At 41.8% G+C, this 23,180-nt stretch overlaps 1 protein-coding gene across 7 annotated transcripts in view; it reads left to right on the forward strand.

The window, feature by feature from the left end:
• Window positions 1–12,283, forward strand: part of RAPGEF6 (Rap guanine nucleotide exchange factor 6) — a 140,611-nt gene extending 128,328 nt beyond the window's left edge. For 6 of the 7 annotated variants that reach the window (XM_080997077.1, XM_080997078.1, XM_080997079.1 and 3 more), the window contains 2 exons: window positions 5,931–6,242; window positions 8,384–12,283. In XM_080997077.1, the coding sequence (XP_080853203.1) occupies window positions 5,931–6,242; window positions 8,384–8,409 (338 nt within the window). In that variant the 3' untranslated portion in view covers window positions 8,410–12,283. The remainder of the gene's footprint in view (window positions 1–5,930; window positions 6,243–8,383) is intronic. The other variant, XM_080997081.1, reaches the window with a different exon arrangement.
• The last annotated feature ends 10,897 nt before the right edge of the window (window positions 12,284–23,180 follow it).

Below are 23,180 nucleotides of genomic sequence, written 5' to 3' on the forward strand. Positions count from 1 at the left end.
GAAAAGGATATGGATACATTTTCTCAGGGGACTTCTCTCTCTTGCCTGCCCTTTCTTCCAATGTGCAATGATCTCTGCTCCTAGATGCTATACTTGCCCTATACCTCTTTCCTCCCTTTAACTCATCCTCAGCTGTACCATGTTACTTCATTTCTCACACCCACATCAGTGTCCACCCCAGGCATCTTGTGAAAGAGGGTGAGATATGCATCCTCTTCCACCCAATAGATTGCCTTACATGCTCAGCTGCTGGTAGCAGTGCACGTTCACGTACTGCTACCAGTACCTTCCTACTAATGTTCTCAGTCAGGTATGAAATACAGGACCATACCGGAAGAAAGTAGTGTTTTGTGACATTGGATATTTTGGCGTGGTGTTGGCTGCATGTCTGGAATGTGCTTTTTGGAATCCTTGGCTGACTGTTTTTTAAAAAATATTTGAAAGCCCTGCAAGGGAAGTTGTTGTAGTGGGTTTGAGGGTGGAGTTGCAATTTTTATTTTTGTGCAACCACTGTGCATTGATCAGCTGTTTGTGATATTTGGGGATAAAGTGGGGGCATCCTGGCTTGGACCCTTGGTTGCTCTTCTGTCAATGTGAGGGACTCCAATCCAACAGAGGCTTCTACTGGAGGGAGGAAGGAAGGAAATTTTTGCCAATTCCTCTTTCCCTATACAGCTCCCAGTGACACCTCCAGAGGGTCTCCTAATCACTTGGAATATATTATCTTAGGGGACTGGGGAATAATAATAAATAATAATAATAATAATAATAATAATAATAATAATAATAATAATAAATTATTTCTACCCTGCCCATTTGGCTGGGCTTTCCCAACCACTCTGGGCAGCTTCCAACAAAAGATTAAAAATACATTAAAACATTAGTCATTAAAAACTTCCCTAAACAGGTGGAATTGTGAAAATTACCTTCCCGTTTCTCCCAGTAGGGGGATCCAAGTCTTTGAACACAGTTTCCTTTTCCTCAAAGTGCATTTGAAGCGTATTTCACTGTAGGAACAATTAAATTCATGTCACTAGCAGCTTTTAGCCATTTTGATAAATCAAAATGGAATTAATGTCAACAAGGGGGAGCTGCTGCAAAATATTACAGCTGTGCGGAGTGTTGCTGTTCAGTATGCCAACCAGCTGTGCATTCTTTTGGGATTCATAATTTCATTTTTCCACCCAGCCAGTTTCTTATTCAGCTCTCCCCCCCAAAAAAACAGTCAACATTATGTGGCCTTGTATCTGTCTGTCTGTCTGTCCATCCATCCATACACACATTTTTTCAGGACCTGAGGTTCCCATATGACTGCTAGCAGGTGGGTAAGCAAACTAAGGCCCAGGGGCTGGATCTGGCCCAATCGCCTTCTCAATCCGGCCTGCGGACGGTCCGGGAATCAGTGTGTTTTTACATGAGTAGAATGTGTCCTTTTATTTAAAACGCATCTCTGGGTGATTTGTGGGGCATAGGAATTCGTTCTCCCACCATCCCAAAAATATAGTCCAGCCCCACACAAGGTCTGAGGGACAGTGGACCGGCCCCCTGCTGAAAAGGTTTGCTCACCCCTGTGCTAGCACCTTCCTCTTGTGTGTGCATGGTCCTCTTTTGGCTTACATAGGGCTCCACACTCATCTCTGGAAAGAAAGGGAATGAGACTATCTGTGACAGGTTTGTGACATGGCGCAAGCTGGAAGAGGAGAAGGAAAGAAAATGGCACGTCTGTAGACCAAAGAAAGGGAATTCACAATTTTCAAACTGAGAACCACCTCTCTAGTAGCTGGCCCATTTTGTCTTTTTGCCCCATGCCATTACAGTTTTAATTCACATTCCTATTAGTGCCAGTGTAAACAGGATTTCCACAGTTCAAAATTAAAGGAAAACTAACGAGATCAAAGCAGGAATAAGCAGTTTTGCAAAGAGGAATTGTCAGGAAGTTAAATGCCTGTGAAATCTAAATAATAAACCTTTTCCTAAGGGCATAGCTTTTTCATCAGAGGGTAATTGCGTCTCCTCAGATCACCCCCCAAAATTTGGGCTTGCATTACATTTCATCCTCTGCCTAGCTCTAAGGCAAAACCAACATTGCCGAATGAATGTTTGGGTGGGGCAGGGGTTACACACCCAGTCGATGTAAGCCCAGCATTCTCTACTCTGAGGAACGTCCTCTCATTGTTCCTGTCTGTTCTTGCCACCTTGATCAGTCTTGGCATTTTGCCAGCTGTCTGCTTTTCCACAGACCTGACATGCAAACACCACAGAATTGTAGGGCTGGAAGGGATCCTGGGGATCATCTAGTCCAACCCCCTGCAGTACAGGAATTTCCTGCCCAACCTGACGCTCCAGCTCACAACCCTGAGATTAAGAGTCTCATGCTCTACCGACTGAGCTATTCAGTTCAAACCATTTTTATCTTTTATCAAAGGATATCCCCAAAGCCTGCTCCTTGTTTGATTTTGCCATTTATTTGTTAGCAACTAAAAGGGCATCACAACAATTGTCTGTAAATGATATTAGTTTATCAGCATATAATCTTGTTTTCACTTTTGCCCTTGATTTATAGAAGCCAGCTGTTTTGGAATAGAAACTTACCAAAAAAAAAAAAAACCTGTTGCAAATTGTGCTCCTTGGCACTGTAAATAAATTTAATGTTGAAATTTGGCATAGTTTAGAAGTGACAGATGAGCCTGGAAATGCATGACTTCAGCTGCCCTTTTTTGTTCCTTTCCAGTGCTTACACTGCCGCTACTTCAAGGTTTCACACTAGCAAGTGGTAGGACTACAGCTCTGTACCAATCTATCGATGGAGAGTAGTAAGCTAACCATTTAGAGTGATCTAACAGTGGTAAAATATTGGAATATACCTTAGGAAATCTATGTAAGAGCTGTAGGTTTTGAATTGCAGAAAGGACCTTCCAGTGATATTACTGAATGAATGTAACATGTAAAATTGCAACTTAAGAGTGTGTTGAATTGATACATGCAGCTTCTTAACTGGCAGAGTCCCTCTTAAAAATATAAAGCGGTATAGAAATGAAATGAATAATAATAATAATAATAATAATAATAATAATAATAAGTAACTTATTTGGATAACATTGACATTCCAGTGTTAACACCATTTGTCTGGCTTAGACTACCTTGGTTACCTACTTTAGGATTAAGAAAAGTCATATTTGAAGATGAGAATGGGGTAGTCTTAAGACAAAAGACAAAAGCTTCACAAACTAAACTTACATAATTCTAGAAAAGGCAAGTATCAAGGTGAATTGTAGGTAGTTTAATTACATTTATTGCCAAAAATGCTGGCAGTATGACATATACAGTAATTGAAATTAATGCTGTGGGATTCTCTTAGTGTGTGCCGGAATATAAAAGGTTTTGAAAGTTATTGATCAGGAATTTTCACTCACATAGGAACAATGAAGTAAATTCTCAGGTTTGGAAATGTCAGTGTTTGTATTACAGATAAGTTACGTGTGTGTGTGTGTGTGTGTGTGTGTGTAAAGTGCTTTGTCTAGTACAGTGGTACTTTGGTTTTTGAACATAATCTGTTCCGGAAGACCGTTCATCTTCCGAAATGTTCGAAAACTGAGGCACCAAGGCCTGGCTGCAATTGCAATGGAGAAAATTGGGGGAAAAAGCCTCAGCGGAAGCCGTTTGACTTCCAAGACGCATTCAAAAATGGAAGCATTTCCTTCCAGGTTTTTGGCATTCGGCTTCTGAGACATTCAAAAACCGAGATACCACAGATTTCAGATTGTTGTAATCAACTAGCCTAGGATTACAAAAAATAAATAAAATAAATACCCTGTCTGTAATTCAGTAGTGGACCATGAATTTCAGGTGTCGAAAGATTGGGGTTTTTTTGTTTTTTGTTTTGGTTCTTTACTAAAAGATCTGCCTTTTAAAATATTCTGCACAGTTCATAATTAGTTACATTTTTATAAGTGAATAATTATGTGTATTTAGAACACTTGTATACTTCTACACCAACAGCTATTGGGCCAAGAACCAAGGCAACTTTTGTTTCCTGAAGCCAATATAGCAGCTACCTCTGCTCTGTTAATGGATCCTGTTATTACAAAGAATGCATTTAGGAATGTGATGCCTAAATAAAGAGGTTATACTCTTATCTTAATTGCTAGGAGTGTAATATAAACCTTTTCAAAAGAGGATTGGGCAGTATCCAACTAACTTGTTCCATCAGCACAAGGAATTTTGCTTTTGCAACAGATCTCCCTCCCTCCCCACTTTCCTCTCCCCATGTGCCCTCTAAATCTGTTCTGGGTTTTTCTCCAACTCTCCAGAGCGGATTTGGGGAGGGTGTGGGACTATTAGAGAGGGTAAGTTTTGTTGCATTAGGGAAAAATCCTAGTACCGATAGAAGAAGCTTGTTGGATACTGCCCATTGTCTCCAAACCAGATTTTCACAACTGAAATAAATTATTCCACCCAATATTAATAGAATTAAGAATGGCACCAGAGCTCATGAATAGCATAGGTGTAAGGTCACGCAGGGGTCAGCAAACTTTTTCAGCAGGGGGCCGGTCCACTGTCCCTCAGGCCTTGTGGGGGACCGGACTATATTTTGAAGAAGAAGAAAAAAGAACAAATTCCTATTCCCTACAAATAACCCAGAGATGCATTTTAAATAAAAGCACACATTCTACTCATGTAAAAACACCAGGCAGGCCCCACAAATAACACAGAGATGCATTTTAAATAAAAGGGCACATTCTACTCATGTGAAAACATGCTGATTCTCAGACCGTCCGGGGGCTGGATTTAGAAAGTGATTGGGCCGGCTCCGGCTCCCGGGCCTTAGTTTGCCTACCCATGAGTTAGGACATTTTTAAAGAATAGCCCCAATGCAAAGGGTTTGGTGGGCGGCACCTTGTCATTATTTTAGAGGAACATTTCCAGGGATAGATAGCTGGGGAAAAAATCAGGAATGTGAGAGTCTTCCAAATTACCATATTTTTCGCTCTATAAGACGCACCAGACCATAAAACGCACCTAGTTTTTGGAGGAGGGAAACAAGAAAAAAAATAGTCTGAATCTCAGAAGCCAGAACAGCAAGAGGGATTGCTGCGCAGCGAAAGCAGCAATCCCTCTTGTTGTTCTGGCTTCTGGGATAGCTGTGCAGCCTGCATTCGCTCCATAAGACGCACACACATTTCCCCTTACTTTTTAGGAGGGAAAAAGTGAATCTTATAGAGCAAAAAATACGGTAATTTTACATGTTTTAGCTAGAGAGTTGGTCCAACTGCTGTCAAAAGATGTTCTAGCAAAGTAGGTTTGGAAAGCTGGGGACACTGTATACGGCATGGCTATGGTCAAAGAAGGCAAATTAATCACATGGCTGTTAGAGATAACTTCCAGTAGCAACTAAACAGGCTTATTTCGTGCAAACATCTTATCAAAACCTCTGTTTTCACATATCACTGTATATGAATGCTTTGCTGGTCCTGCTAAAATTCTTTGGACTTGGTTTTTTTCTTTTTTCTTTCTGTTTTCAAAATGCAGCTATTCCCCGCCCCTTCCACCTCATTTTAGGGATATTTGATTTTTGCACTTGAGTTTGTGGAGACTACAAGATAAAATGTATTAATTGAAGTGCAGGTTTATAACAGTGCCTATTGCTGTCTGCCTGTTTGCCAACCGTTGAGATCAGGGAGCCTTTAAGGACCTCTTCAGCTCCTTGAATCTAGGAATCTTGCCTCTCTATACTGTGACTTTTTCAGTACGTAATGTTTAAAATCCTGCCGGTGGCCTTTTATAACAAGCAATTCTTTCATTTACTTTTTTTGTTATCAGTTTTCAGTTTAGCCATTGTAACATTTCACTGTTTTTTTTTTAAAGAAATGCTTTTCCCCTTCTCATTTGTTTTCTCCATTAACATTTCCATTGCTTATTTCTTGTGCCAGTGTACTGTGTCACCTCACCTAAGGAAGACAATAGGTATAGGGAGCCACCGCCCACCCCGCCAGGATATATGGGGATTTCCTTAGCGGACTTAAAGGAAGGATCACCTCACCACCCACACCTAAAACCTCCAGACTATAGTGTGGCGGTGCAGAGGTCAAAGATGCTGCATAGCAAGCTCTCTAGGCTCTCCTCCACTCCTCTGAGTAGCGAACCAGTGGCTTGTTTTCCAAAGAAGATGCCTCAGTTGCATGGCCGACAGCCGTCCCATCCTAAGCTAGCAGATATGACTGACGCAAATAGTGAAGAGGATGGTATGTTGAAGATCTAATTTGACAGCTATTGAGTAAATTGGTGTGTGATTTGTAAGTGTGGCCAATGCACGAATTGTCTGACCTCACAAGGATCGCCTTGAGTGTGCTTCAGTGATTTCCCCCCTCCGCTTCTAAATCAATTGCACACGCTTTACAAGTGCGTACTGTGAAATGAACAACTCTTTAAAAAATCCAGCACATTAATCACTGTGTTCATGATTAACCAGCATGTGTCCAACAAATGCAAGTATAAAGCCAGGTGCACAGAGTGGTCCACAGTTCTTGTCCCTGAAAGGCAGATGAAACTCTCCCAAAGAGCCTATAATATTTTTTTTTTTTGTACGTAACAGAAAGATGCTTCAGAATGAAATAAACCAAAGTAGGTCTACGAAATTGCTAGTGCATACAAGCAACTTCTGTCTTGGTTAGGGGGGAAACAGATGGGCCCCTGCCACATGGTGGCCATCTGTAAGCTCCTGTCATGTAGTAAGCTGGGCATTTCCTCCTGTACAGCTCTGTGGGGCTATAAGGCTGAGTGTCCCAGATATCCAGAATCAAGATATTACTGGCTGCCCAGGCAGCTGGAGCTGTAACGAAGTGCAGTTTAAAGTCGTGGCTGCACATTAAATGGCCATTAGTTTCCACCCTTACGTTTTTGAAGGGAATGCTATCAGACTGAAAACAGCTGAGACTTTAAATTGTAGTTTCAATTATTTACAAGCAAGAGTTGCAAACCTCACGAAATTGCTTAGTGGGCACAATTGAGCCCAGAGGGACCCACTAATTGGACCACGCTGGTACTTTGCACCTGACCCCTTTCCCAACCTTTTTACACCTCAACAATCATCTCCTAAAGGGCTTAATTCCCCAAATCATGAAGATTTAAAAGGGGTCTAAAGTGAAGGTTTTGCTTGCTCTCCCCCCCCCCCACTTTACCTAATGAAAACAGGCAACTTTGATTTTGCAATTTATTCCATTTGTTGTCCACTTTCTGTTGTCCACCACTCTTGGTTGTTTGGCACAATCCCCTCCTCCATTTTTAATTGAATGCATGAATTGAAATTCCTCTTTGAGTGTGCTTTTACAAAATTAGAAATTTGGCACAAATTTTGCCTGACATGCTCCCTTGAGTTGAGAAAGCTCTTAGTTGTGCTATATGCACAGTGCTGTGTTTCAGAAGAAGGGGAATGATGGTGGGTGAAAGGAAGGAAATGTATGTGTATATACACAGCAGTGTGGGATCATGTTCCTAATCTCTCGGATACTAAAGCGCTCTAAAAATAGCACATTAGGATGCATTCCCCAGCTTCAAATTCAAAATAATCCATTATTTTATTTTTGTATTATAATTTTATCCCGCCCGTATAGTTCTTTCCCCATCCAGGTGAGCCAGATGAGGCTCAGAGTGAGTGTGCATCAGTGACTGATGGGAAATTTGGATCCAGTCATCACTGCACCATGCTGTACCTCATTAAATGAGTCCCAGTCAACTGACCCCTTCCAAACTTTGGCTGAGATCAAAATACCTATGTTAGATGTACCCATGACTTGGGCATATGCAATGGGATTTTTAACTTTATGTTGAAACTCCCCATATTGGTCATTGTTTCCGCCATATGAAGTGCCCAGTTTCCAGACGTCTTTTGAATTTGTATTATGATTGAAAGCATCCCATGCACACATTCTGTTGCTTGAGCACACACACAAAGCAGAGTTTTTTTGTGTGTGCTCAAGCAGTAGCATGTGTGCCTTGTACCTTATCTGAAGAGTATGTAGTAAAGGAAGCTACTGGGGGGAAGAAGGGTGATAAGCAGTGATGTTTCCATAGATCTAGCATACGCAGCTTCCCAAATCCTTTTAGAAAAAGAAAAGGAAATGCATGACAGAAAGGACATGTAATATTTTGCTTAAGCTGACAGCATGTTTCTTTTCATTTTTGTTCACATGATCAAAAGCATTAAGGATGGCTGCAAGGGAGGATTTTGAATGCTTTGAAAATGCATGCCACTCATTTGATTTTGAGTCGGGGAAACCCGGTGGGGAGCAGCTTTCACGTTCAGAGTGGGTGTGGTCAGTGTATTGACTAAATGTGTTGCATGTTTATGGAACAGATGGTTTACTGTGTTTCTCTTGCTTCACAGAAGATGAACAAGTTTCAGCAGTCTAGCCTTTGCGCTGCCTGTGAAAATTGCCCCAAGTCACAGTAACATTGGAAGAAGGAATTGTACAATATTGTTAGCTGTAGCTGACAGCTTGCTGCTATTGACTTCAAATGTTGCATTTGCTTGTCTTCTGAATAATATGACGGACCTAATCTCGATCCTAATTTTGAACTTCTTTTGCTTCACTGCAATCAGCTTCACAGCCTAAGAAAACTATTTATATCTTGAGAGAGACAGACAACAATTTCCAAGGAATACTGACCCTGAATTGCAGAAAGCAGAATCCAGAAGGACCTCCCTTTTAAAGAAGTGGGGCCAACTTGGAAACATTCTTCTGCAGGAAACCTGTAGACACTTTTGGTAGACTTTGCTCAGATATTTTCTTTGTGACCATTACGGCTCTCGATTGAAGAATGTTATTTTACGTGCTTATGGAACTGCAACACTTCAGCGAAACCAAGGATACATCTGCAGCAATCTGAAGAGTAATTTATTAATTTGGAGTTTATAATAAGGCTTTGGTTTGTTTGTTTGTTTATATGTGTATTAGAATGCTCTGGTTGGCTAATGTGAATGCTTTTACAAAGAAAATAAGGTAACAAATTATCTTGGTGTTAATGACATGTTTTATGCTAGCAAAACACCGTGGATTTCTGAGGAACTGGATGTCATGAGTGCAGCTAGAGGTTTACACACATTGCCACATAAACCTCTCTTGTAAAATGCCAAGCCCTGACGTGTGTATTGAGTGTGCTTTAATGTGCATAGTGTAGTGGAACACTGCCATCTGTTGGTCCTGTATTTTAAAACCGGTGAAGTACATGTGACCGCCGTCCTTTCAGCTATCAAATGAACAAGGAAGTACCTGCAGTTCTTTTCTTTCCCGCATTCCATTTCTTGCCCTTCCGTCGAATTGAATCATGCTGTGTGTGTTACGTTGTATTTACAGCGCAATCTCCTGTGAACCCATCCAGTGCAAGTCCCCTTGCAACAAATGGAAGAAGCTGCCAGGTCCTGAACTTTTGAGCTGCATCCAGTTTGCACCGGAGAAGTGCCCGTCAAGTGATGCTCAGCTTGAGGTGTTCAAACAAGGAGAACTTTGGAAATTGGAACGGAATGTTAGGTTTTTGTTCTTCTCCTTAAAAAAACAAAGCTATATATGCACAATGCTGTGCTTGATTCTCAGGCCTCAGATTTACCTGGAAGCATTTTTCCCCCCAGTTCCAGAGTTGAAAACTGGATGCAGTTACTTGCTCTGTAGCTGCTGTGACACACTCTCCACTAGACTGAACTCATATGATCCTGGCTGAGCCTTCATATCTGGAAACGACTTTGAGGCTAAACCCCAGTGAGGCTTGCCTCCGGTTAAGCTCTGCACTTGAACTGTCAGCTTCCTTGCAACCACAATGTCTTAGAGAAAAACACAAAAGAGGGAAGGTGTTTAGAATTTCAGTCTTCGGGAACAAAAACTCAGCACAAAATGTGTGGCCATCAATAACTTTCAATATTTGCACTGCAGACTACTGTATGCTTATCTTTCTGTCTTTGTGGCCAGGACTAAATTTAGTGTGTTTCAGCGTCCAGATTATTCCATATTCTACATCCTCACCCCCCAAAACCATTTTAAATACTTGAGGTATAGGGTCTTTACAAACGAGATAACCCACTCTTAGAGCGAACCTGTAAAGTGTAGCCTTTAATTTATTACCATCCATGGGAGTCCATAAATACTGCTCACTAATCTCCAATGCTGAGCACATTTGTGGGTGTTTAGAATGAGAAACAGCTGGGGACTCGTGCCTTCAGTTGCTCTGGGATATGGAGGCACTTGGAAGCAGCCGGACTCTTTAACTCTCTCTCAAGTGTCTCAGAAACCTACTGTGACTGCAGGATCAAGCCCTTCCCCTTGTCCAAGGCTTCGGTGCAGGGCTACAAAGATGCTCAGTGACTTTGAAGCACTTCTGAAACCCAGGGCAACTGCAGGCACATCATCCCATCCTTTTACGGACCCTGAAAGTAGTTTTATTGTTGTGCTTTGGAGGTGCTCTGATGACCCAAGTTAGGGGAGGAGCAGGGTTGTTTATGACCAAATCTTTGGAATTGTTATCAAGGCACCATCCTCCAAAACATGCGGACATCTGGCCGTATTAAATATAGTCTGCATGTGTGTGTGTGTAGAAAGATATATATATCTATCTTAAGTACATGCATATGTAGAACACACACACAAGCTAAGGAACAAAGTAAGTCACTGTTTACAGTTAGGCTAAGCTGAGGTTGCAGCTTTGCTTTACTTAGCCAACCAGAGTACATGGAGAAGAACTGGAGTTCCCTGCATTTATTTTCTTCCTCTAGCAATTACCCAGTCAAAGATTATAAATGGATGTATGTTTCAGGTTTACCTGTAAATCCTAGTACCTTAAATGTTTACAATCCAAGCTAGAAGGAAGATGTTTGTCAATTTTAAAGGTGCCTCAGAGTAACTTATTTTTTTACTGTTCAAGTTGTACTAAGCTTTCAAGTTTTCTTTTGAGTCTGAGGCAGATGCAGAATCCAAACACACGTACCAAAAAACAAAATGTAACTCCCTAAGCCTTCTATATGCATGATCCATATTGACTTAGGGCAGTGCTAGTGAACCGGAGGGTGTTTGGACAAACCTATGCCATTTCTGGCAGCCCGCTGAGGTATTCCGTTGATGCCTTGTAACATGGAATTACAAACCAGAAAATAATAGAAGGAGATGGAGAGGCTCTCTGATTCATCATTTAGTTGGCTAATCACATGTTAATACTCTAGCCTTAAGTATCTGAGAAAAGTAGCTGCGCAATCAGTCTGCTCTCTTTTCTTTGCCTCCAAGGCCTTAATGGGAGCGATCAACTTGTATGGGCCTTAATGAAATAATATCAAAACCTGACTCAAGTTGGCAGCCGTGATTTCTGCATATACGGCAATGTTGACACAGGCACAGACCAACCCACAGTGACATTTTCTAGCACAAACCCCACTAGGAATTCCATATTATTCCAACTTCATCTGTTGAGTGAGACTTGTTTAAGATACAGTCTTGGTGGAAAGTGTACATAGGCCACAATCCATGAGTGCCATAGCAGAGGCAGGGAAGAAGCACCTGTGCAGCTAGATAACGGTGTTGGATCCAGATTAAGCCATTCTTTAGTCCTGCGGTGGGGAACCTTATAGCTCTCCTGATAATGAACTGCAGTTCCCACCAACCTCAGCCAGCATGGCTTGTGGTCATAGGAGTTGCATTCTACTGACCTTGGGAGGACCATAGCTTTCCCCAAGCCTGCTTAAGTCCCCTTAGGCATCATTAACTTAGTCTGGATCCAACCCACAGTGAAGTTTTTACGGTGAGTTTCACTCCCTAGAATGAGCAAGCTGCTATTCTGTTTAAAACTTCTGGTTTCCTGTTCAGCCAGCTGACCTCAGTGAAGAACCTCAATGACTCTAGCTCTGCATAACATGCATAAAGTGCTAAGGGTGCAACTATACTTGCCATTAAAAAGTTTGCAAACCTCAAGCCTTAGCTTCAGTTTTCATCTTAAGTATCAAGTGGTGCATAAGTGCTAACATAACTGCAAACATAATAGGGAATACTGATGTTTTGGGGCCAATAATATAATTTCTCAGTAACCTCAAATACTGTTTTAGCTTGCCGGAACAAAACTAAAGGATTAAGGCCTTCTTGCTTGAGGGTAATCCTTCTCCATTTGATAATCCTGATACTCCTTTCATTTACATTATTGACAAATCTCAAGGTCTGCTCACCTTGTCTGAAGATCATCGAACCAGCCATTTGATAACAATCACCCTCTTAAATTTGGTTTTTCCATATCTACAGCATCAGTAATACTCTTTTTTTTAAAGTACATTGGTGTTCAAGCCACTGCACATCTTGTTAATCATGTTGTCCTATAGAGCCCATATAGTGTAAATATGCTCTGGGTAAATGAACTCTTTTGACTGCTTCCGATTTGCACAGTGTGAATTGCCTCAGTCTGTCCTTGCTCTGATCTTCATTTGTTTGTTTGCTTCCCGCCCCCCTTTTAATCAGCTGGTCACATTGATCAGGGACACTAGCCAAAATGGGTGGATACAAAGAGACAGAATCACCTTTTTTTAACCAGTTCACATGAAAACTTTTCTTAATCCTATTCTATGCTGTTTACATGACTTTAATTCTTAATGTTTATGAGTACATTGTTGGCATGTTCTGTGCTTTTGTCCCTTGCGATATAATTTCTAAGATCATGTGTTTGAAATGGCTGCCTCTTCTCTGCACATAACCTTTATTATTATTATTATTACAATATATTGTGAGGAAACGTGTCTCAAACCAAACAGGATATGTCCTTTAAAGCAGGAAAGTTTGGAAATCTGAAACATGGAACCAATGTCAACTTTTGCCTCCATGTTGTGACATGGGTAAGAAGGAGGGGGAAAGTCCTCCTCACGTGTAAGTAGACCAGTGAACTGTACATCATTTTAAGCTTGCCCGTTGAGTGCTATTTGATGCTGGGCTTATAATGTTGATGAACTGCATTGTGGAAATGTGCATAATATTGGGGTAGAAAAAGTGTACTAGATGTACTGATGTTTTCCAATTTTGTAATTTTGAAGGTGCCCATGTGTTTATATGCACTCTGCTTACCCTGAGACACAGTGTCAACCTAAGGTAAACTAAAACATTGTGTTCTCACCTGAAGAGTCATTCTTTCTATGCTAAAGATGAGAGGACTTTGCACAGACACTAGTAGAGGTGCTGTTTACTTAGGCTTTTGAAATCACTTCTTAGGGCCTGATCCTACTGTGATTTGAAGTAAGAGGTGAGCTGCTCCTCTTTATTAGCTTCTCTGAGGAGGTAAAACCAGGACAAAAAGAAACCTGGCCCATTCAGCCATTCACTTATCAGCAACAGCACAGTTATAAGTCCCATATAATTGGCATTACATTAAATGTAATTTTAAAGAGGATATTACTTGCCTCCAAAGCTGATCGGGAAAATAGGGGTGATCCCTTGTTGACGAAAGCTTTTTAAATGCCAACAGTTTAAAAATCGAGTAGGAAACAAATTTGGCTCTGGTTCACTTCTCTTTTTTGTCATTGTCTTGTCTTTTAATTTTTATATATATATACATGGAATGCAGTTTAGCTTGGTATTAATGACTTTTTGCATATGTGAGCATATGGGCAAAAACTGCACAGTTGTAATGGTATTCTGATAGCAATTGTAAAACTGCACAAGTCAGTGATTGTAAAGTATTCTGTAACAAGCAATGTTTGTCTTCTATTTTTTGATACCTCTTACACTTATGTCTTTTAGAAAGACAGTGCCTCTGTATGCTTTTTTTGTATTTTTACCGAGTGATTGTAAATATTTGTTATATTTTTGGTTAAGAGAATGTTTAAAAGTACTGTTTAATATCCAATCTACTAATGTTGTTGGAATCAATAAACGACTTACTTAATATGGATTATTGTGAATGGTTTCCTTCTATCCTCATATTCGCTCCCACCCCAGGACTTATCCACTCACTCACGAAACCATGTCCAGCCTTCCTCTGATACTGATTATCAATGCTGGGGTGTTTATAGAGGAAATTTCTCTTTTTGTTGTTTTTGCAGGCACTTAATACAGTGGGTGGAGAACTTTCAGATGTTGCTGCAGTACAGTTCCAACTTGACCATTGGCCAAACTGGCTGGGGCTGATGGGATTTGGAGTCCGTCAACATCTGGAGGGCCATGGGTTCCCTACCCTTAATATGTGCAATTGCTTCCTCTAGTCCACATGGTCTTGGGCATATTTAACTTCATTGCAAGCAATAACTTGGGTGCAAAGGTAGCGGAAAACACTATGTACAGAAGGGCTATCTTTTTCTTTCCCTAGCACAGGTGTGCCACATGAGAAAAGTGACCTCGGATCTAGAGAAGGCTTTTCACAAGCTCCTTATTCAAAACCTTTTCGTAGTCCATTTGAGCTTGTATTCTACAGCTTTTCTTTTCTGGCGTGTTTCTCAAACTGTATCACAACCCCCCCCCCCCACCCCAATATCATGCAGCAGTAGGAGAAGTATTCTGGGTAGTGCTTGGGCAAGAGTTCACAGAACAGCACTAATATATTTTCCCCTTCCACCCTGTTGGTTTGGACCAGAGCAGTGAGTTTTAAACTGGCGCACCTGTGTCAAATTGTAATTATAGAGAGCAACCCTGTGCATCTTTGCTGGCACTGAAGTCCCACTGCATTCAGTAGAGCGTAGTCAGGTAAGTGTGTTGAATCACAGCCTTCTTTAAAGGGGCCTACTTTAATATTAGCAAACAAGGATATTTTGATCATTCAGCCTGAAGCAATTACTTTAACCACAAGTAGTCACTTATCTGTGCAATATTTACTTCAATCTATTGTTGTTTTGGGTGCTTGTTGACTCATTAATTTTTTATTATTATTATTTTTTAAAAATATTTCTATCATTTTGTTTGTAACCTGAAGTTTCCAGATTTGGCATGTTGAAATGGAAGATTTGGACTAGAAAACATTTACTACAACCTTCTGTGGTTAAAACCGATAACAAAGAGCACACAATGTGTGCCAACTTATAAAATCTAAGATACAAAATTATTTGCTGCTGCAATATTTATACGCCACCAGAGGGCAGCATGGCATGTTGTTTTCTCCACTTACTAATCAAGGCTGTAGCAAGAATGGCAGTAGCATGAACGGTCAATACGTTTTAGACAAGTACTTGTCAAAACATAACCTTATCCCTGAACTAGCTACAAGAATACACTGCAGCCTTCTGCGTCTGACAAGATTCTTAGCCTTAGCCCCTGATTCAATAGGCGAGAATTTGGAGCATCTGTTGTACATAACAAAACACGGAATAGGCCTGAGCTAAAATGGCCCCACATTTTGCCACTCTATTAGCGGGTGGAGATTTTGACAGGGTTCAGGGCGTGGCGAGGGAACTTATTCCTGGCAGTGGAAGAGCTGCTTTTAGCTATCAGTGGGCAGCTGGCATTTCATTAAAATTACCTCCATAGCAGCTGCCATTTCTGTCCCAGATGCCCTGGATTAATTCTATGTCTGAGCCTGAGGTAGAGAACTCAAGGCCCTGCAGATGTTGCTGGACTATAACTCCCATCACCACTGACCATTCTGGTTGGGGCTGATGGGAGTTGGAGTCTAACTCTTATCACCATCTAGAGGGCTGCAGACCCCCCAGCCATATACTTTGGGATTCTCACAAGCAGAGCGCAAATGCTACAGCCATTCCCAGTTTGTCTCCAGCACCTGGAGTTAGTTCTAAAGTATCTTGCCATGTACCTAGGGGATTTGTTATCAGATAGCTGCCTAAGACGGTGCCAAGCTAGTAGCCGCTTGAGCCCAAATGTTGCGATTGAACCTTTGGGATAATGTGTCTTGCTCTCACAATGTGAGTTTGCGCTGGCCAAAGAAAAATGTCCTGGAGGTGTAATTTGATGCTGAAATGTGCACTGTATTTGGCAAACCAAAAGCATAGTCCTATCAGCCCAGGGAATGGACCATTGTCCTCATGTCCTGCTCTGGGCTTCCCAGAGGCATTTATTTGGCCACTGTGGGAAGGAGGTTGTTAGACTAGGTAGGTTCTTGTCCTGACCCCGCAGAACTCTACTTATGAGAGCCAGCATGGTGTAGTGGTTAAGAGCGGTAGACTCGTAATCTGGTGAACCGGGTTCGCGTCTCCGCTCCTCCACATGCAGCTGCTGGGTGACCTTGGGCCAGTCACACTTCTTTGAAGTCTCTCAGCCTCACTCACCTCACAGAGTGTTTGTTGTGGGGGAGGAAGGGAAAGGAGAGTGTTAGCCGCTTTGAGACTCCTTCGGGTAGTGATAAAGCGGGATATCAAATCCAAACTCTTCTTCTTATGTTAAAGTACTAACATCTATGTACATTTCTCTATATCGTGATTTGCTGATCCCATGTTAAGAGAGAATCTTCCACTAAGTACTTTCGTGTCTTGTAGGGCTCAAAGAAAAGAGGGGGAACTTTTGGCAAAACTTGTTCAGAAGTACCAGAAACCACACACCCCCCCTTTGCCTTTTATTTTCATGTATAGCTCCAGTGATGGGACATCTGCATTTGCCCAATACTGATTAAGGATGTGTTGTCTCTCCTTCAACTGCCCTTCTGCTGTGAAATGTTGTTAATACATAGTTAGCAGGTGGTGCTTATGGGACTAGACCCAGAGGGCAATTTGCATGGAAGCAGCAGCTCTGAGGTGAAACATCCTCCTAATTTAGGATTGTTCTGGAACCAGTTTGGGCTCCTTTCGCTGAAAACCAAAGCATTAAATATTGGCTTGTATGTTGGTGCAGTGTTCCATTAGCGCAAGGTCGTCTTTCCTGTAACAGGCCTTTTCTCTTCTTCCCATCTCATGCCCACTCCTTAAATTGGTTCTGGCAGTTGCCCACCCCTACGGAGCACATCTGTGGGGGACTCTCATGGAGAAGAGAGAGAGGAAGTCTCATTGTGCATGTGGAAGTCCTATGTGCTAATAAGATGGTACAACTTATGTTGAATCCGGCCCATTTGTTGAACTCCGGTGTAGCTTTCAGTGGTGGACAGGCCTAATACGAGTGCAGATCTGCACTTTTAGTTCTTCAACAGAGCCAGATTGCAGCTGCTCAGAGTTTCCTAAATCATTCTCTTTCCGACCGATTCAATATGCAGATGGACTGTTGCTAAAGTAGCTGCCATTTAGTCAATAACCTCAAGCGTTGTATAACAGTTTTTCCTCTCTACAGTTCACAGGGAAGGAACAATTTAATGGCTCATTGGGATTACTTTGTCAACTAATGGCTCAGGCAGCATCTTTCATGTCCTGATTTTGGCTAATGGTGAACTAATTCGCTGAACTTCTCTTGATCTAAAAGGTCTAATCAACCAAGGCGGGGCATAAATTCTCTTTTCATCTTGTTTGGCCTCATAGTGCTTCCTCGCCCCCTCCCTTTGAAAGCAGAGATGTTGTCTTACATGAAAGTCTGTGTGTTTATATGCCCTGAATTCTCAGCCTGAGAACAAAATACATTCTCTGGAGTGGAGCGGTGGAGAAAGGGGCAATTGAGATGATCAAGGGGCTGGAGTACAGTGGTGCCCCGCAAGACGAATGCCTCGCAAGACGAAAAACTCGCTAGACGAAAGGGTTTTGCGTTTTTTGAGTCTTTTTGCAAGACAAATTTCCCTATGGGCTTGCTTCGCAAGACGAAACGTCTTGTGAGTTCTTGCAAGTTTGTTTCCTTTTTCTTAAAGCCGCTAAGCCGCTAAGCCGTTAATAGCCGCTAAGCCGCTAATAGCCGTGCTTCGCAAGACGAAAAAACCGCAAGACGAAGAGACTCACGGAACGGATTAATTTCGTCTTGCGAGGCACCACTGTAACTCCTCTGTGAGAAACATTTGGGGCTTTGGCTTAGTTTAGAACAGGGGTCAGCAAAATTTTTCAGCAGGGAGCTGGTCCACTGTCCATCAGACCAAAGAAATTCGCCCACAAATGACCCAGAGATGCATTTAAAATAAAAGGACACATTCTACTCCTGTAAAAACACCAGGCAGGCCCCACAAATAAATAAAATCATTTGTATGCTACCGTTTTAGGCATACCCACCCAGAGTGGATCACAGCACCATTAAAGAGTATATTTATATAGTGATCTTTTTATGGGGGAATGCAGGGGGACGCATACACCTAAAAATTTCATTAATCTTTGGGTCCATTTACTGTATTTATTTTCCCTGATTTTAACTATAAAAAGGCGTTTTTCTTGAGTCAAAATGAGAGTACCCCTAAACACACACACACACACACACACATACACGAGAGATATAACATATATACGAGATATAACATAACAACAACAGCAGTTTAAACAATATTTAAAAAACTTGGGCCAGGTAACCCAGTTTACAAACGTCAGTATAAAATACACCCCATCCAACCAAACCATCTGTACTAAAATAACCAATTCAGAGAGAATAACCATTAAGAGAAAATGTCCAAATGAGACACGTTTAAGGCCAGCTTAAACACTGACCCTGTTCGACCATATGCAGCTCTGTGGGGAGGGAGTTCTGGGGGCCACCAAAGTAAAGACCTTGTCTCTCATGCCTGCTAACTGAATTCACCTGCTGAAATATATTTATTTATGAGATGAAAGGCTATCCAGGCAGCTTATAGCCAGTGAAAAGCAATTATAAAAAAAGATAAAACACCCTGCTAGACACCTATAATGAGGTACTATCATTTGGGAAGTTATTCTGAACCAATGCTTTTGCAGTGTGTGGCAGCCCACTGAACCCACTTCTTTTGTCTGCTTGGGTAGAGACATCCAAGTAAAAAATGCACATCTTTTTTATTGGTTGTGAACCATGCTTATATATATAGCTGCCTTAAGTAGAAAAATACATGAATGGGAAAGGACTTCTGGTTATTTTGCCAAGAAAACTGATTTAAACATGTGTGCTTTGCACTGCGTGCGATCAGCAGGTCCATTTATATTCCACTGGAAGGTGTGCATTAATGAGCATTTTATTGAACAAAATCAAATTAACAAGGAACAGTTTCATTAGAAGAGATTTCTGCTTAATGAGTTGTTTTGGTACTAGCATCTTCTTCCATTGCTGTTGTTTTTTAAAAGTTTGAAGAGCCCTAGCTTATTTAACCAATGTTGCTTTGAGTGGATAATTGGGATAAAACATATTTTTAAAGTGAAATACCGTAGTAAAAAAATGGCTTCAAAATGTTGGCACACTGTGCTTGAAACCCCAAAGGTTCTCCCCTTCTTGCCTTGTTTAAAAGCTTCATATAAATGCGACAAAATGGGACAATTTACCTTCCCAAGCTATCCCCCTCATTGATGAATTCTCATTATACATATTGTCTTTTTTCACAAATCTCATTATTTCCATTTTATTGCTATGCACTTGCCCCTGAAGCACTGGCTTATTAAACTCAGGTTGCAGGCAACAGTTATTTATGCTACTAAATCACAGCCATAACATTTTGAAGCCCTCCCGTTGTTTAGATTTACCCCCCCTTTTAAAATAAAAAAATTGTTCTCACTTTCGTAAATGGGGAAAAATGGATACTCCTACCAGATCAACCAAATCCATACATTTCTCTTTGTAGACATTCTCCAGGAGGTGGGCATGGGGACCACACAAAATGCTTCGCCAAATGGAAGCAGAAGCAAGGGCAGGTGTTGTCGGTAGCAGTGACGTGCGATGAAATTTTTCATAGGGGAACAATTGGGGCCAGAGGCCCCAATTTGATTTGAATTAATTTTATAATGAAATGATTTTAGAATGTTGTATTATTTTATTGTTGTTAGCCACCCTGAGCCCGGCTTCAGCTGGGGAGGACGGGATATAAATAAAATTTATTTTTATTATTGTTATTATTATTATTATTATTATTATTATTATTTATTATTATTATTAGCTTGCAAGACCAATTGCAGGGGTGGGTGAGGACATATCATGATGTCCTGATGTTGTGTGCGTAAGCATCGTGCCTCCCTCCCTAAGCTGGGGCAAAGCTTTCTGGGCTTTTGGAAGGAGGCCTCAGGCCTCTGACAGGATGCTGGAGCCCTCCCGCCTCTTTCCCAAAGCTGTGAGAGATTGGGAAGGTGGCAGAGGAGCTCTTGGACCTGTCGGAGCATCAAGCAGAAGCTTGGCCCTGGGAGAGAGGGGTCCAGTATGAAGAGAACATGGCGGAAGCTTTCTCCAGTCACACCTGTGTAGAACTTAATGAGGTTGCAGAAGTTTCCTTTGATAGCAAGACAGAGTTCTATAGTAACATTGGCATTTTTTGACATGGTCGTGTGTCGGTCATTTTACTTCTCTACCACCATCAGTCTCCTAAATTTACTTTGACTTTTTCACTAGAATTTGGGGGAATATTTGTCTCCGATACAAGTTCTGCCCTCAGGTGGTTTTCACCATATACCATAGGGAGTGAACAGCTCACATGCAATCCATCATGGTCGCCATGACAGAATCACACGGTCAAGCAGAACAGAAAGTCAACACACTCCATTATGCATTTCGCACGAAGCGGTCTCCCCCTCCCCTGCTATGTCCTATTTTCCTTACACCTTTGGGGAGCTCGTTCAATTTGCTGTCAGCCAGTAATTTATTTATCGCGATGCATAGCTTTAGGTTACCCCTTAGAGTGGAGAAGGGGCTAGGAAAAGAATTCAGTTACATGGAGGATGTGTGTTTTATGTAATAGATACCTGTGGGGATTTTGTTTGTTTGCTTGTTTGTCCTAAGGAGAGGACTTTTCTTCTTTGTGAAAATGGGTTTTTCATACATGAATGTGCGAGGCAAGATCTGAAGTCTTGTAACGAACCACTCTATTTTATTTTCATTTTCTTGAGATGCAGCTAACTACTCGTCCTGCACTTGGTATCTGAGTTGCATTTGTGGAGCTTCAAGTGAAGGGAACTGCACCAAGAAAATAAGTTGCTCATGTCAAATTTTAAAATTGACATTTTTTAATGCATTGGCAGCTAAACCAGGTTTCGCTTCATTTTCTCGATGGAGCAGATTCTTCAGTAGTGTGGTGGCTTTGTTGTTTAGTCATTTAGTTGTGTCCGACTCTTCGTGACCCTATGGACCAGAGCACGCCAGGCACTTCTGTCTTCCGCTGCCTCCCGCAGTTTAGTCAAACTCATGCTGGTAGCTTCGAGAACACTATCCAACCATCTCGTCCTCTGTCGTCCCCTTCTCCTAGTGCCCTCAATCTTTCCCAACATCAGGGTCTTTCCCAGGGAGTCTTCTCATGAGGTGGTCAAAGTATTGGAGCCTCAGCTTCAGGATCTGTCCTTCCAGTGAGCACTCAGGGTTGATTTCCTTAAGAATGGATAGGTTTGATCTTCTTGCAGTCCATGGGACTCTCAAGAGTCTCCTCCAGCACCACAATTCAAAAGCATCAATTCTTCGGCAATCAGCCTTCTTTATGGTCCAGCTCTCACTTCCATACATCACTACTGGGAAAACCATAGCTTTAACTATACGGACCTTTGTTGGCAAGGTGATGTCTCTGCTAATTGTGGTGGCTAATTGTTGCCTAAAATACTTGTTCCTCAGTTGTTTTTTTATCAAAAGAAAACAATGATTTCAGTTGATTGAATGTTGCCAGATGCATGGGGGTGCCTGGGTTGGGTGGGGAGTGAGGAATCCATATAGCTATTGCCTTCGCACAGGGATGGAGGATGCTGCGACTGGGGCCGCAACACAGGAGGCTGCCTCATACTGAGCCAGTCTTGTTCATACCAGCTGGCAGCAGCTCCCCAGAGTTCCTGGCAGGGGCTCTCTCCAAGCCTCACCTAAAGACGCGAAGGGTTAGTCCTGGGATCTTCTGCATGCAAAGCAGACTCTCTACCACTGAGCTTACAGCCCTTCCTCAGGAAAATGCACGTCAGGATAAATGTTAAGGTTGAGACTTGTGACAGACTTCAGACACCATCCCTGCATAGTTGTGCACTTGTACTATGTACAATACTCCTTAATGTGGTTGCTGCAATGGATGGGGAAAGGTGGCTCCAAAACCCTGTTCAGCTTTGCAGCTCAATAAGTGTTATGTTGGTCCAGTCACAATCTTTCAGGCTAACAGGAGTGCCAAATATATTTAATGGTGAATTATTATTTTTTAAAAAAACAAAACAAATCTATGGCATCTTAGGATCAGATGCATGGAATGTTTCCCACAAACACATGAACATTAAAATCTACTCATTTATATAAGGGGTGATGTAGTCTCATCTCCCTTCGCTTCTAAAAATCTAATGTTCTGATCAGCTGAAGTCCCAAAAGCTTGACAACAGTGTATAATTATTCACTGAAACTTGAGAAGAACTGGAGGGTTACCAAACCAGCTGGATTTGCAGGTGGCTGGAGTCCTGTCGTACAGTTTTGCAAGCAAATTACTCACAAGGCAGCCTGCCGCATTGCCCTCTGCTGGTACATCTTCTATGCTAGAAAAAGGTAGAGTGCACAGATGCATCACAAATCCACCTGTCCATCTCTCCTAGCATTAAAGGGGACAGTACACCTTTGACATGGAGGGGAGGGCACATTGAGTGACGTGTGTGGCCTCCATGGCCCACGTCAGTGGCTAGCACAGACAGCAAGGCCCTTGAGCTGGCACACATCGTGAATGAAGAGCCAGACACTTAGGTTGGGCGCCCACTAGACCAAACGAGGCTACAAATGAGTCACTGTGTATGTGTGGTATATACATGGTTACTGAGCAGCCACTAAGGTGTATGTGGCTATGCACCCACTCATCTAGTATTAAAAGTCTAATGTTTATTAAACAATTGAGAGCAGAGAGAAAGGATGTCCTGTTCTCGGTTTCTGTGCTGTATTATGCACCGTGCAGTGGCAGCACAACTGCATGCATAGCTTTACCACTGGAGCGTAGGATGACCAGTTTAGAGTCTTTTATTTAAAGGTGTTCTCAGGAGACGCTTGTTCTGTCCAAATATAAAGAATGGTAAGAACAAAGGCTTCAAAGTTGTCTATCGATATTTACTCAATTAACACACACAAACACACAAACTTTCAGTTTAATACATTATATTAAGGGCTTTTTGTGTCCACTCAAGCTCCAAAATGCTGGGAAATTGAAGCTGATACGGGCCATGCCATGTCCTTAACAGATGCATCATTCAGGGGCAGCTTGTCACTTTAGTGCTTGCCCAGGAGTATTTGCTGCTT

This window comes from Podarcis pityusensis, assembly GCF_964106645.2.
Source record: "Podarcis pityusensis genome assembly, chromosome: 2".
NCBI lineage: Eukaryota > Metazoa > Chordata > Lepidosauria > Squamata > Lacertidae > Podarcis > Podarcis pityusensis.